Source organism: Numida meleagris, chromosome 4, assembly GCF_002078875.1.
Source record: "Numida meleagris isolate 19003 breed g44 Domestic line chromosome 4, NumMel1.0, whole genome shotgun sequence".
NCBI lineage: Eukaryota > Metazoa > Chordata > Aves > Galliformes > Numididae > Numida > Numida meleagris.
Genome location: NC_034412.1, coordinates 56,933,163 through 56,948,501, shown reverse-complemented (window position 1 = coordinate 56,948,501; position 15,339 = coordinate 56,933,163). Strand labels below are relative to the sequence as shown.

The window sequence follows — 15,339 nt, the reverse complement described above, 5'->3', positions numbered from 1 at the left end:
TAGAGGGTGGTGAGGCGCTGGAGCAGGTTGCACAGAGAGGTTGTGGATGCACCATCTGTGGAGTCATTCAGGTCCAGGTTGGATGGGATCCTGGGCAGCCTGATGTAGTGGCTGGCAACCCTGCCCATGGCAGTGAAGATTGGAACTGCACAGTCTTTAATGTCCCCTCCATCCTAAGCCATTCTGTGATTCTTATTTGTGCATTTTGTCATAATTAAGGAGTCACCAGTAATGTCACACCTGCTGAGTAATGTATCCAGCAGTATCTGCACTCCAAATCCTTGTTTGTGTTTGTAGATACTTCTCCTTTGTGTGGTGGGCCCTTTAAGGAAATAGAAGAGGCAAATTGTGTGTGTAACAAATTCTTTTATTGTAGTTCTACTGAAAACTGTTGCACTTCAACTGAAGTGAGCTTAGTGCAGACTTCAGTTGGGCTAACTGATGCTGCCAAAGGTAGGCATGAAGATCTACTATTGAAGTGCATCTTTTGGGGATTAGGTGGAGCACAACTGTATTCCCCAGCTGAACTTTAATAGCATTGTAGCTGCAGAGGGATGCAGTCATGGTTGCGGAAGGAGGCAAGGTTGGGTACTCATGCTAGGTCTATAAAGAACAATCTTGTTCTGAGTAATGCTTGGAGAATCTTTCTGGTGGAGGTGCATGTGGATGTTAATTACTGTTATATTAGGAGGATAGTTTTATGACAGGATACATGCAGCTGAAATTCTAAACTTTGTTGCTGTCCTTTACTTACAGCACATAGAACATTTCTTTAAACTACTTCTATAATGGTGCAGAGGAGAGGAGAAAGTCTGTTTATTCTGGAAGGCAGGAGAAAGGGAGAAAAAAGTCATGAGAATTTTAGGAGGCCTGGTTAGAGAGATGTGAGCACAGTTTGTTTGCCTCATAACTGATAGATGAGCAACTGATGAAAAAGACCTGTGATTTCTGACAGTGGTTATTTGCTTCAGTGTCTAATCAAGTGCAGGCAGGTGTTTGGAAGGAAAAAAAACCTGCATGTTCTGAAAGAAACTTAAATTTGCTATTTCTGCTATTGCTGTAACATTCCTTTGATATGCAACACATTGAAGCAGGTGTCTTTTTATTCTTTCCTTTTGAAGCAGGCTTGTTCTAGAACATTCTGAGAAATACACTTCGCGAAGTAAGCATTGTGAAGAGAATAATGAATCTTCAGGTATTATTTGAAGTTGGTATTTTCATGCATTGTATGTATGAGCTGCTTAGGCTGTGATTGCTCAGTAATTCGTATTGTATCCTCTCCACCTATTCTTTAGAATAAGAAGTGCGAGTTGAATTGGCTGTAATTGCAATTCTGCCCAAGTACATGATACAATACCCACCAGCTTCATGTTGTGTTAGCTGTATAAAGACAAGCAGTGCATGGTCTGGCATCAAGCCTTTCAGGATACAGTTGTCCTCGCACAATACTCAGAACAATTTTCTTAGGTTCAGGCTTGTAGGGGAACTGTTAGGTCAAGGCTTGAACTGGTGACTGTGCACCTGGTGAAGGGGTGTGGCTAGCCCAGGGAGCACAGGCACATTGTTTGCTCCTGTGCTCCCCAGATGACCAGAAGTGCTGGACCCAGGGTGGAGCCACCCTGTGCTCATCTAAGGGCCAGCCACTGAAGGGAGAGCATCTCTTGCACCTAGGCTGCTTCCTGAGAAGGAGTGCTGCATAGCCAGAGAGCCCCTTCAACTCTCCTTTCTGTATGACTACTGGCCTACCTGTGAACACTTTGTGTGGTACTGCCAAGAACCTGTCAGAAGCAGTTTTGCTTCTTCGTGAGCGGAACAAGCTGGTACCAATTCGACGCACTGTCATGCAGGGGTACTGTATTTAATCACTTCAGGCCACTGCAGAGCTAAGTTTCCAGCCCTATGGCCTGTTCACCTAAAATTATTTTGGTTTTCTGTGCAACATACTGCTGTAATGCGCGTGAACCCTGGAAGTAGAAAGTTTTTCCTTCCTTTTAAAGACAGTTATAAGTGTTGTTTAGTTCATGTAATGGTTTTTTCAGGCCTAGTTTTGTGGATGTTCTAGTAATAAGTTTGTTTTGAAGTTATACTGGGTGTAAAGCTGAATGATCTCACACTTCAGTCTGTAAAATAGTATGTGTAGTTACAATACTTGATTTTTCGGAAGGAGATGTCTGAGGAGTATTTACTCGAATACATTGTTCTCCTGTACCTTTCAAGCTTATGCTTTTTAATGCATACATAAATTACATATCATTTTTATCTACACTGGGTTTCATGGATCTTTAGAAGAAAAAGTGTCAGTGGGAACACTAACATTGGGAGCTGTGGTTCTCGGAGATAGACTGAATAAAAGTCATGAGTAGTAAATAAATGCCTATTGTGATGGCTTTTTGCATGTATTTTCAGATAATTCTGAAGACCTGCAATGTCAAATAAAAAATCTACTGTCAGACGAGATAGGCAGGCAAAAAATAGGTAAGATTATTCTAAAATACCTTAATGCAAGTGCATAAACACAAACACGTTTCCAACTTAATGTAAATTTTTGCTGAAGGAGACACAGGGAAACACTTAGAAATTCACTAATCACACATGAATGAATTTGTTAATTTACTAAGCATCTGTAATAATTCATGCAAATGTAGAGTACTCAAAACCTTAATTTTAAGTTGAATAAGATTTGGAAAGCAATCTGGAAAATACACTGACTGTATTTATGGATGAGACTTGTTAATTCCTCTTTAGAGTACTATATAACCCTGCTCTATTTTTTTTTTTAACTTCTGAAAACTTTGTTTTTTGTATATTCAACAGTTACCATTTTAATTGTCACATTTTCAGTTTTTTGAGTTAATGCATTGCTTACAATTCAGAGAGGGATTGAATTAATCTTGCATAGTGTAACTGAGAGTGCAAATAAGCTGCCTTCTGTGGTATCTGAGTTGGTCCTGCGGGAGAGGGTGGCACAATGGGCACGTGGTGGGTTGTAATCCCACACTAATCAGTTTTTATTATTTCTTTCGCTGTACTTTTTGAAGGTACACAACTATATTGTTGTACACAAAATAATATAGGCAAAGCTTGTCATTGTTTTTAATTTACCATTTTTATTTTTAGCATTTAAATATTCTTGACTAATTTGTTCTCAGCGCTTAAGGAGCTTTTCTTCTTTCTTAGAACATGTAAAAGTCTCACTGTATTCATGCATTGCAGCTTAGAAAAATTGAAAGATGAGACTCTAATAAGTCAGAAGATAAATATCTGAAAAGTCTTAGAAATGCATGGGATTTTCTGTTGGCAAGAGTACTGTTCTTTTTCCAGATCTTGGAGGTGGGACTTTAGAATCTGGGAGAAGAGGGGGGGCTGCTCAGGCGTTCTCTGTTACTCATTTCTTGCCATAAGCAAGGCAAAACCCTTTCACTTTTGCTGATGAAATCCTTCAAATTTGAGGAAGATTCTTAGTCTTTGTTGAGGGATTTGTTTTCATAATTAAAGTATGTTTGCTGCTCCTTATTCCTGAGCCCCTAGTGTCTATATCTCAGTGGTTGACTATGGTGTATAGAAAGAAATCCACTGTCAAGCTAGCATTGTGACTGCTTAAGAAAAAGCAGAACAAAATAATAACATATGCAAAAGAAGGCTACTGGCAATACCTCATTCCCTCTTTTTGTCATGAAAGCCAAGTGGTATAACTAGCAGCTGGGAAGTGCTGACCCCCTGAGATGGAACAGCAGCAGATTATTTGTGTTTTCCATTTGTAAATTTTTCCTTTTCATACTTACTGTGAACTATTTCATCCTTTAAATTAGTACTACCTTCCAACACACCTAACGTTCGTCGGACAAAAAGGATACGACTTAAACCTCTGGAATATTGGCGAGGAGAGCGAGTAACCTATACACTGAAGCCTTCAGGTACTAGTTTCCAAATTACCCATCTCCTTGACCTTGATAGGGCAGTAAAGGGAAATCTGTGGTTTGACCCTATGCTATCAAAGCCTTGAGATGCTTACTATTTGGTAATGTTAAAGAAATCACTTATTTATAGTCATCAGCTATTTACTTATCTTTCTGTGTAGTCTTTCTCCCAGTACTCCTGTTTAAGCTAGAAGTAATTTCGGCACAACATGTTAAGTAAACTTGCATTAACTATTTAGAGAATTAAAAAAATGATGTATTTGCACTAGTTTATTTGTTATGTCAGATGTTCTGTGAAACCAGGAACTGCTTATTGGATCATTCGTGGGAGCATTTTTCATTGTGTAGGCACTGCTTTCTAGGGCAGGTACTATAACATTTTATCTAATCTCAGTGTTAAATGACCTTGATGATAGAATACACCTTGTACTCAGCCTAATTTGGTCTTTTTTCCTAATTAATCAGTCTGCTTGAAAATAGTATTTCCTTCTGTCCCTGAAGTCAATACTTTGTCTTAAAACTTAACTCTGGTGTTCTGGCTTTCCGAAATGTTCCTTGAATGTACTACCACGATACCTTTTTTTTTTTCCAATTTCAAAAGTGTGTTGCACTCTCAGGTACTTGATGTTCTGAAGCTTTTTGATTTTTGTTCTGGCTTTCTAAAGCTATTTAAAAAGTTGAACATCAAGGAAATGTATGCCAAACTGAAATGATTGTAGATTATGCAAATCTTCATTCTTGTAAAATAACTATGACACATTAGTGAGTTTAACTCAACTTTCTTTTCTTTCAGGAAGGCTTTTAATTAGTGGAATAGCAGGTGCAGAAGCAGAACCTCACAGGAACAATAAGCAGAAGAGTCGTCATAAGCAGAAAAGAGCTGAAACAAGTATAAATGCAGACTTTTTTTCTCTTCTTTTGACACTTCAGAAAAACCCTTCTGTTATTGAATGCTCTTTTGCCGTAAGATTTTCTCCTGTGACAGCTCCAGATTATCGAAGTGAAAATCCTTTCGTAATGGAATGTGTTAGTGATCTGATGCGAAAAAGCCGTTCCCCTTACTGTAGTGCAACAATGCTGTATCACCTGTCTAAAACTTCACTGGGTTGGGAAAGAAGAGATACGTGACCGATCCAATGGTGCGGTGGTGCCCTTAAAGCTGAGATGAAAGAAAATAAGCTGTAGTTCTGCCCTTAGTCGGCTCACTGGTTAATGATGCCCATAGGTTCAGTTTTATAATGCATAATTAAGGTATAATAACTTGTGGTGGTTTTGCTGCTACCTATAATATTACATCTGAATGTGAGTCAAATTCAAAAACATTGCGATCTAGGTGAATAGAGATTTACAAACAGTCCACAAAATGGATGAATGTAGGTAATTAATCTATGCTTAAACACCCAGGAATGGGAAGCTTTGCTAGACCCTTTACAGACAGTAGATGATCAGTGCACAGGTAGTGCTCAAAAGGGAGACAGGATCAGAGAACAGAAACCAAATTATTTTTTTCTGTGCTCTCTCTCTCTCTCTGGAAGAGATTTTGATATGAAAGAGCCTTTCTGTATGGGGATTCACTAGAGCTTTTGTTTGCTACTGCTGCATTCCTGTGTGAAGCTATAGAGGAAATAAGTGCTAACAAGGATGGAGAGAGAATGCTGTGGTCCTGATGCAGTTCTAAAACGAAACACGGATGAACAGATCACTGGAGAAAGAATAAGAGAGAGAACAGAGAATACTGGTGCAAATTTATTTCTTTTATCACAGGAGCTAGAAAGTGTAAAACGAAGATGGTGCGAGCTGAGTTTTTCACAGAAAATAAGCTCTTTTCACTGCATGTTGTGTACTCCTTGACACAGAATACTGTGGAGATAAATATTTTTGTACATTCAATGCGAGAACAAGATAAATTCACAGAATACTTAACTGCTAATAGCTCTTAAAACAAGCTACACACTAGAGGTGGAGAGTATTCCATGGAAGCTATTGCTCCATTACAGTATTCTGGGAGGCGAAAGGTGTGCCTGCTTTTGGCCACTGATGGAGGCAAGATTCTAATCTATCCGAACCTTTGTGAATACAGCTTTTAAGTTTATTTGCAAGTTTATGGAAGCTTGAGTTGGTAGTGACTGTTGATACTGTATCTTAGAAAGAATATTGGCTGCTTTATGTTCCTTTGAACTGCCTCTAGAAGTGATGCATTTTCTGTTTACCAGACATTATTCCTGAGATACTTAAAGTTCAAGGATGTTAACAAAAGAGTAATGTGTACAAGACCCATTAGCTGAGTTGAATTTCTAGGACAAATTCCTGAATTTTAATGATACAATAAAAATTCTGTGGTTAGGGCTATGGAGTTGCACCTACTGCTGTCTCTTTTGATAGAGGTGATTATTTTGAAAAAATTATTTCAGTCTCTTAGCCCTGACTGTTTCCACATAGTGCTTAACCAGCCATGAGTGCCTCTAAAGTGCTATAGCTTGCCTTTGACATCCTTTTTCTGACTACATTTAGAGGGACTTCCTGCGCACTGTGGAATTAAACTTGCCTACTTAAGAGAGTTCTCCAGGAGACCTTTGGGATATTTGTTTCATCTTGAAAATTCTCCAGGGTCTCTTTTCTGTTTGAAAAGCATAAGATTGTCATAAACTCTTGGGCTTTTGTCTTCTCTGGAAAAATGCATTATATTCTAGAAATTATTCCCTGATTTACAACGTAGGATGAGATTCCTGTAATGGTGTCTCTCAAGACAAGGAAAAGTGAACATGTACTTGTTTGAGCGCTTCCTCTCTTAAGTCTCCTGATGCCCATCATCAGTAGTAAAAGACTTGCTTTTCTTAGCTAGCATGTATTAATATCTTAATATTCTCGAAATATTTTTCTAGAAGAGTTCTTCCCTTAAAATGCTGCTACTTTTGAGTAAATGCTACCATTAATAGCACAAGCAATATCATTGGCATTACCCTGAGAAATTCCTTCTGACTTAGAAAATTTACCAATTGCAGATGGAAATAATTCCAATGAAAATTAGATCTTCAAGAACTGATAAGTATTTCTCCCTTTATCAGGAGAAAGTGTGCTTCGATCTGTTTAGTCACTTAATAAAACAAATTTAATAACTTGTATGAAATCCAAAAATTGTGATTAAGTGCTTCAGTTGTGGAGTGGTTACTCTCCTGTACTTTTTTTTTTTTTTCTCCTTAGGAAGTGGGGTAGCTGAATGCTTGGATATCCCCCTAGCTGATGCTTCTAAGCCAACAAGCATAGTGGACCCAGTAACAAATCAGGAAGTTCTTCTAGGTAAGATAAAGGGATATAACTAAGGACCTTTCTATATTATGTAGTAACTTTTTAGGTATGGACTGCTGTAGAAATAAAATTGCTCATGCGTTTTTGGGCATAAAAAGGTGAGCTGCTGAAATACTCATTGCTTTTCCAGATGATGTTTTGAGAGACAGAAAATGAGGATGATTTTTTTCAGCTAATTATTAAGTGTAAGTGGTGGAATTATTGCACTGACACAATATATGGTATATGTAGTTGAAAAAGGGCAGAACTATGATGATGACTGTGTTAGTATTAACATTTAATCTTACGGACTTTCCTTGCAGTGTGTATTAACTCTGGAAGCAGTCACTCATGTTTCTTCGAAGATGAATCGATAAAAGTATATAAAAGTTTGAATACATCTGATTTTGCTGCTGGTAAATTGATCTTGAAACCTCTTAAAGAAAAGGGACACCAGTTTGTCCACATGGATACAATAGTAAGCACACTTTCTTCTTTTTATTTAATGGTCTATATGTAAACAAAAAATCATAGAATCATAGAATGGCTTGGAAGGGACCTCATGGATCACCTAGTTCCAACCTCCCCCTGCCATGGGCAGAGTTGTCAACCGCTAAATTGGACACTAGATCGGGGTGCCCAAGGCCCCATCCAACCTGACCTTGAGCACCTCCAGGAATAAGGCATTCACAGCCCCTCTGGGCAGCCTGTGCCAGGGCCTCACCACTCTGACATCTACTCTAAATCTCTCCTCTTTTAGTTTAAAACTCCCTTGTCCTATCACTATCTGCCTCTGTAAAAAGTTGATTTCCATCCTGCTTATAAGCTCCCTTTTAAGTATTGGAAGGCCACTATTGAGTCTCCCTGAAGCCTTCCCTTCTCCAGGCTGAACAAGCCTAGCTCCATCAGGCTGTCTTCGCAGGAGATGTGCTCCAGCCCTCTGATTATCTTTGTGGCCAGAGTCTTAGAACAGTTAGAAATAGCGTATGGAGTTGATGGGTTTTTCATATTTTTTTTCCTAAAATGCAAATATATACAGGAAATATAAACTAATCGTATCAGTTGTAAAATTAAACGGTTACAAATCAAGGAAATTACTAGAGGTTATTCGCATGTATGTTACTCTTCTTTCTTTCACATTAATCATGCATGTCCATGTGTGCTTATGGAATGGATTGCAGGCAAGATAGAAGTATTAAATAAATAAATAATGTCTCCCTGCCACCTTTCGAGTTGCACGTCTTAATTTTCAATGGAGGAGGAAAGGAGTTGCAGCTAAGCTTATTATTCTACTTCAGTACAGATTATGAACAAAACAGTATTTTTTTCTTGGATAACTTTTTTAAACGTTTGCAAAGGAGATGTTGCTGATCTTAGAATCTGTTGGCTTTCTATTAAGGCTTTCTATGTTATCCGTGGCCAGATTATTGTCACCTTGCATAAGACATCGTATTACCTGACTTCAGGGGACTATTTCTATGTTCCAGCAGGTAAGTACATGTCTTTAAAAATCAATTTGTTGGGAACAGATTAGAATAAATTACCATATTAGGAAGGAATACTGAGGTGAATGGTTGGGAGAGTTAAGTCTGAGTAGAGAATGGGGAAGTACCCGACTAGGAAGAAGGGAATGTGACCCAACAGTGGACATGGTTGTTGAACTGATCTTGATGTAGTGATACAAACACTGCTTGTTTACCTGAGTTGGCTTCAGAGTTCATTCAACAGACAACTTTAAAACTGGTAAAATATACAAAGTAAAAATATAGTTGTTGAAGTCGGGACAGGACTTCAAAAATTACTAGTGGCTTCTAAAGAAAACATTTTCTGTTTTTATTTGTAGGAAATGGATATAACATACGTAATCTTCTGAATGAAGAAAGTGTTCTTCATTTCACACAACTCAAAAATGACAGGTGAAGAAATTTCTGCCAAGAAGCTGCTCAAAATACTTTTCAAGCTCTTGTATTTTCTGATTTTTTTTTGGAATACAAAGTGTGTTTAAGTGTGCCCAGCTTAACTTTACAAATTAAGGCAGAGATGATGAAATCATCATAGAGCTACAAAACCAACTCAGAAGTTTACTCTCAAACTTCAGTGATGGAGCGAAGGGCCTCGCTTTGTGACAGGCACTTTTCTCATCCAAAGACAGTAAGATATACTTGAAAACTAGTGGGAAACACATATTTTTCCAAAGTGTACTTTTATACCTAATCTCCCAAAAATGCTTAGCACTTAAATTAATTTTGACATCGTCAGCTAACTCGGCTAACATCTGTTAGACTTACTGTCTGCCTGATATAAATCTCAGAATAATCTCCTTGCACGTAGAGCCATACTGTTTGTACTTCAGTAATTGTTGTCTAGGAGATGGACTGCTGGAATTGCATGCTAGGGTCCAGCATTCTTCTAATATGTTTGTGACAGCAGTTTCTTCCTTGTCTAGCAGAGGTACGATTAGTGCCTAAAATTTGTATTACTTCTATTTTTCATATGAAAGCTCTGGATGTTGTGGATAGCTTTATTTTGTGTAACAGTGATAGGTCATTGCCAAATATGTTATTTTAATATCTTTTGTTTTGATTAACAAATAATAATGATGACCTTTGGGAAAACTGTAATTATACTGCATACTCCAGAAGCCAAGTCTAGACAGCAGATGGTATATACATAACATTTGTCTCCTAAGCTCTTCAAGGTTTCTTCTGGCTGAACATAAGGATAAGCTGCAGCTACTCTGGTAGAGTGTTTTCGAAGTGTGGTCAATGCAGTTCTAGAAGAGGAAGAGATAGAGAAAATGGAATTGGAACTGGAAACTGTTTAGGGGCTGACTACTTGAGGATCGAGGACTGACCTAGTAAGCAGTCTTGACCGTGATCTTGATATTAAATCTAGAGTACCAATTAAAGTAGGAAAGAGGAACTGGCTTTAGTGCTTACCATAAAAACAAACAAACAACTTACAGGTGAGAACTAAACTGTGTCTGTGAAAAGGCTTAGATGCTGAGGCTCTACTGTGTGAGAGATATTTTAGATGGGTGGATTTTAGGCATGTGCTTTTTTTTCATTCTCTTTCGAGCATTGTTTCCCACAGTTAGTGTATAGAAAGGCTGACTCTGTACATACTTAAAGTTAGATAGCATCTTTGCATTCAGTGGCTAGGTCCTGCTGAATTCCTGAGTAGCTGAAACAGGATTATGCCAATTATCATTTAATTCATCCTCTTGCTAAAAATTATTTGCAGGCAAAGTTATGTTTGCAGGGAAGCAACTTATTTTCCACTCAATCTCAAATTTTATAAGTTTTACAATTAGTTTTTTTTCTTTTAAAGTCAGTTGTAGCTGATAACAACTTGCTGTTGGCAGCAATTCTAACTTTTGGGCTTGGCTGGCCTTTTCAAGGTTAGCGAGATTAAAATTTCCCTTCTGTTTTGGAGCCGTGCCAGCTACCAAATGGGCACACACATTGTCTCCACTGCTTGAGGGAATCCCGCCCATAAAGCTCTCTGTCTGTAAGGCTTTAAACTCTTTAGGCAGGCCCGCAGAGATCTGGAGGTTTGCCACTTGGAAAACAGTAGAGGGCTAGCATTAAACTAAAGAACCTCTGCTCCTATCCTAAGTGTGTCTCCCAGCAGTCAGGGGGCAAATGTGATGATCTCCATGCCTAACTGGTCATCAGCTCCAGCTGAAAGTTGAAAAATGGAAAGTAGAAACTTTTCCATTGCATTGGAGGCCAGGGAGTTCAGAAAGCAGAGAATGCAGAACAAAATTTCCACAGCATCTGCCTGCTGAGTCTGGGTAGCAAAAGAATGTCTTGTGAAGATGTTAGCAAATGAGTATGGACTGTGGAGCTGATGGCCTTAAAGGAAAATGTGGATGTGTGTTGTCACAGAACTCAAGGCAGCCTGCCACTTTGCAGGAATACATTTTAGTTTGGTAGGGTCAGATGGAGGTGAAGCATTGCCTTGCTGCTGTCTTCCCTCACTGTACTGTACTGCAACTTGGTATTAAGGTTTTGAGTGGATTTTCTTTGGTTCTTAAGTAATGAGAAATCCATCCTAAATGTTTTAAGCTGAAGTCATGTGTTCAGATGGGTTCTTGCCACAAACCGAAAAGTGGCAGATGTTCAAGTGCAGGTTCAAGATCAGAATGGCACAAATGCCTGTTTGTTTTTCCTAACTCTGACTGGGAGCGTCAACAGAATACTGTGGGTTTGGAAAAGCAAGTAACTTTTTAGGCTAGATGGTTTCGTTGCTTCCTGGCTAGTTGATTTCTTGTGTGAAATGTCCAATGGAGTTTGCAGAGAACATTTCCATAGTTGAACAGCATCTCAAAATACTTTTTGTTTGTTTGAGTAGTAAAGTCAGTTATGTCAAGGATGTTGCTTGCAGTTTGTACAATTTTGAAAAAGTACTTGCCTAATCAGTTATCCGTTTTATCATTCCTTTTACTTCACAGTGTTAGTTTTAATTCCATTCTAAGCAATAGTGACATAACGTGTATTTTGCTGCAACAGTTGATTAAGTGTCTCTAGTTCTGCAGTGAAAACAGCATGATTTCTTAAAATAGTGGCTCCAATGTTCTATAATTATAGGAAAAATATCTTATTTAGGACAGGAAAGAGAAAATAGAAATTTATTTTTTACGAAGCACACCAAAGTTCTTAATCTTGCCTTCTCTATCTATAGAAACAGTTCCACTGTTTGCCATTAGATGGTGCTTCAACCACAGCTGTTTGTCCTTGGCTGGCATCTATACCCAGTAGGGTTTGGCTTTTGTGAGGAGGGGAGGAAGAAGAGTTTGTTACAGATGCGGATAAATTCACTTGGATTCTGTTGTCAGTTTCCATTAACATTAGAATTTGTTACTGAATCTTGCAGAGTTCATTCTGTTAGCATGCAAGTTGTACGGGTTGCAGAGACACAGTTGTTTTTAAAAATAGTAGTGCATAGCAGGAGCTGAGTTGAGCTAGCTTGTTTACACTTTGTCTGGACTGCATTTTTTGTTTTAACTTGACACTTGTAGTCTTGTCATGTATAGAAATGCAGGAGAATCTACACCTTGAGTTGCAAAGTTCTGTTTGCATTCCAGGGCTCCTGTGGGTGCTGAGTTGTGCAGTGTGGCAAATGAGAACTGGTCATTGGAAGGAAAAAGTTGATGTTTCACCTCTGCTTGGTCTTGCTGTGGCTCCTGCTTCCTACATTGTTGTGTATGTCTGGCTACTGGTAACCTTTGGCGGTCTACTTTTTTCCTTTATCCAAAAAGATACTGCAAAAAAATTGACCTGAAAAAAATCCTCTGGAATCTGAGAACTCTTTTAATTGGTGTATTTTCTGCTTTGTTTAGTAATCCAGCTTCCACTGACTACTGTGATGGTTTCAAACAGATATGTGGCAAAGTCTGGACTGGGTAAAATGCTAAGGAAATAGCCCATGCAGACCATGTGGGCTGTAGCTTAAACATATATTTTTAGGGTCTCTATAATGTTATTTCCATGTTACAGCTTTTAAAACAGTGCTTAGATTATTACCTAGACTCAGTGGTTTATATATTCAGTTCAGATAGCACAACTTTTCATTTATTTATTGTAGAATACAGAAAATATCTCTAACAGTAGTAGAGATCTGAGCCAGGTCTGTAATTACTTTGTTATGCTCAAATTGTTAACTGATGTTACGTCCTCTGAACTCAAGTAGGGATGGTCGTCACGCCTCTGCTGCTACTTTGGTACATGCGCTGTTCTTTGAGGAAATCTGGTTTAGTGTGTTAGCTCGTTACTTTCTTGTCAACAGTAGTTGAGAGAGCTGAAAGCAAAAGCTGAGTCAAATATTTCATCAGCTTAGTGTTAGATAGTAAATGTGTCCTGTGGTGAGTGTTGTGATAGCAACTAGAAATGTATGCTAAAGAGCTTAACTGGCAATGACCCTCCACAATGAAAAAGTCAGATTTGTCAAGGCTTTGGGTTCCTTTGAGAAAAAGAACTTACTGGTTATTAGGTTCTTTTGAAAAATCTAATGTTTCAGGGGTTTCATTTCGTTATAAAGCTGTTTGTCTTAATAAACAAAGTTTTCCTTTGTAATTTAAAGGAGGATGCAGGAGAACGGTTGCAAAACTGTCAGATGTGTGCATACATATTTATATTATTATATTATTACTTAGTAAACACAAAATAAGAGAATCTGAGCTGAGTAATTACAGAGAAATAAACAGCACCAATAAAACAAACTTTTGAAGCGCATACACAATTCCTTCTGTTTTTCAAGTATGCACCTGAATTAGTTATCTGTAATTAAATTAACATTTGAGGAATACAATATAAACTGAAGAGCAATTTCCTCATTTTTGTAATAGCTAAAAAGGCATTTCAGCATGAAGGAATATTTCTTGCATTTCTCCCGATACACTCTGCTACATGATATGTACTGTAATATAGCATTTAAGCAGTGATTGACTCTAGATAACACATCTGCAGAGTGTGGAACATGGCTCTTTCATGGCATTGACAGCTTCAAGTGAACACCTTAATATCCTATTGCTTTATGTGGGTGCACACAGATTGAGTCAGGAGAGCTCTCGGTGATGCAATTCTCCATTCTTAAAAGAAAAACTTCCTTTAGAATTCACAACCAAGCTAATTTCTATGGTCCAGCTTGAAGATGAAAACAAATAACTGACACCAGTCAAAACAGTTGGCTGCTGAGCAATAGGGAGTGAATATGTTAAAGGAGTTGCTCAGTGTTCTTGAGCGCGCCCACAAAGCCTGTGTTTTTTCTTTTTTCCTTCATTTAAGCTGCTGTGCCCAAGCAAAGACACACAAAAGACTGTAAAACTACATTTGCTTTGCATTTCTGTAGTCTTTTCTTGTTTAGAGCATGAGACAAGCAATAAATGAAATGAGCTGAAGGAAGCCAAGTGTTTATTTTCTCAGTCTGTTGAATTGAGATGCAAATCTAAGTGTTCACAGAAAAAGATAAGTAAGATTTTACACTTCTCTTTGCAGCTTGATAGGTAAGGGCTTCTAAATTTGGAAACTGAAGAAGCGTGGTGCTCTTGATAGCTGTGTGGGAAGTTTATAAAATGAGTAGGTGCAGTGGGTTGACCTTGGCCAGCAGCCAGCCACACACTCTCACTCCTCTTCGTCAGCAGGACAAGAGGAGAAAGAAAGATGAAAAAGCTCCTGGCTTGAGATAAGGACAGGGGGATCACTCACTGTAGTGGAAATGCTAAGTCATGGCCTGAAGCAGTGCTTAAGCACCTGGTGGGAAGGCAGGACCAAGCCAGGGGAGCTCAGGTGCATGCAGTGCACCTGAGTGACCGGAAGGGATGGAGCCAGGATCCACCCCTTCCCAGACCTCAGTTAAGGGTTGGCAGTGGAGGTGAGGGTATCTCTTGCTGGAGATCCCTGCCTACCTGAGGCCTTCCAAAGGTAAGCAGCTCTTTTCCTTCATTTCTGCATCTGTGGCTGCTGCGTTTGGGTTCATTCTCATTTGCTGTAGCCAAAGACTTTGCCACCTTGCTATTATCACGGTACTTTCCATCCCATTATAGCGTTACACTCACCAATTACCATCATAGCCCAAACAGATTTAACTTGGGAAGATTAATTTACTGCAAGTGAAAAATAAGAGCAAGACAGTGAGAATTAAAACTAAAAATGTCTTTTCCCTTCTTCCTAGGAAGGTGAGCTTTGCTGCCAGCTCTACCTTCACTTTTATTTGAGCAGTACAGTAGAGTCCATGATGCTTTGTCTCTCTTGCTCCATCCTCCTTGCACTCCCCCCTTGCTCCAGTGGGGAGCCGTACTACAGGGTGCAGTCCTTCAGGAATGGACTGCTCCAGCAAAGATCCCCCAAGGACCAAAGTTCCTGATAGATCATCTGCTCCATCTTGGGCTCCTCTCCATGGACTGCAGCTCCAACTTGAGGCCTGCACCTGCAGGAGCTCTCCATGGGCTGTGGCCTCCTTCAGGATTTGCTTGCTGCTCCTGCACTGATTTTGGAGCTGTTTGTCTCACAGCTTTCTCGCTCCTCTCTCACAGAGGCCACTCCTGCAGCACCCTTCCTTTTGTTCCCCCAAACACTTTCAGTTGCCAAAACTTCAAATAAATAATAAACTCATTTCAGTAGGATAGCTGATGATC

The 15,339-nt window shown here is 39.0% G+C and overlaps 1 protein-coding gene across 10 annotated transcripts in view; it reads left to right on the top strand.

Moving 5' to 3' along the window:
- CENPC (centromere protein C) overlaps positions 1-15,339 on the top strand; it is a 32,423-nt gene that overhangs the window by 9,633 nt on the left and 7,451 nt on the right. For 6 of the 10 annotated variants that reach the window (XM_021395110.1, XM_021395113.1, XM_021395111.1 and 3 more), the window contains 9 exons: positions 1,122-1,195; positions 2,407-2,475; positions 3,810-3,914; positions 4,711-4,806; positions 7,119-7,214; positions 7,526-7,680; positions 8,602-8,692; positions 9,046-9,118; positions 12,292-12,409. In XM_021395110.1, the coding sequence (XP_021250785.1) occupies positions 1,122-1,195; positions 2,407-2,475; positions 3,810-3,914; positions 4,711-4,806; positions 7,119-7,214; positions 7,526-7,680; positions 8,602-8,692; positions 9,046-9,118; positions 12,292-12,358 (826 nt within the window). In that variant the 3' untranslated portion in view covers positions 12,359-12,409. The remainder of the gene's footprint in view (positions 1-1,121; positions 1,196-2,406; positions 2,476-3,809; positions 3,915-4,710; positions 4,807-7,118; positions 7,215-7,525; positions 7,681-8,601; positions 8,693-9,045; positions 9,119-12,291; positions 12,410-15,339) is intronic. The other 4 variants (XM_021395112.1, XM_021395108.1, XM_021395109.1 and 1 more) reach the window with 2 other exon arrangements.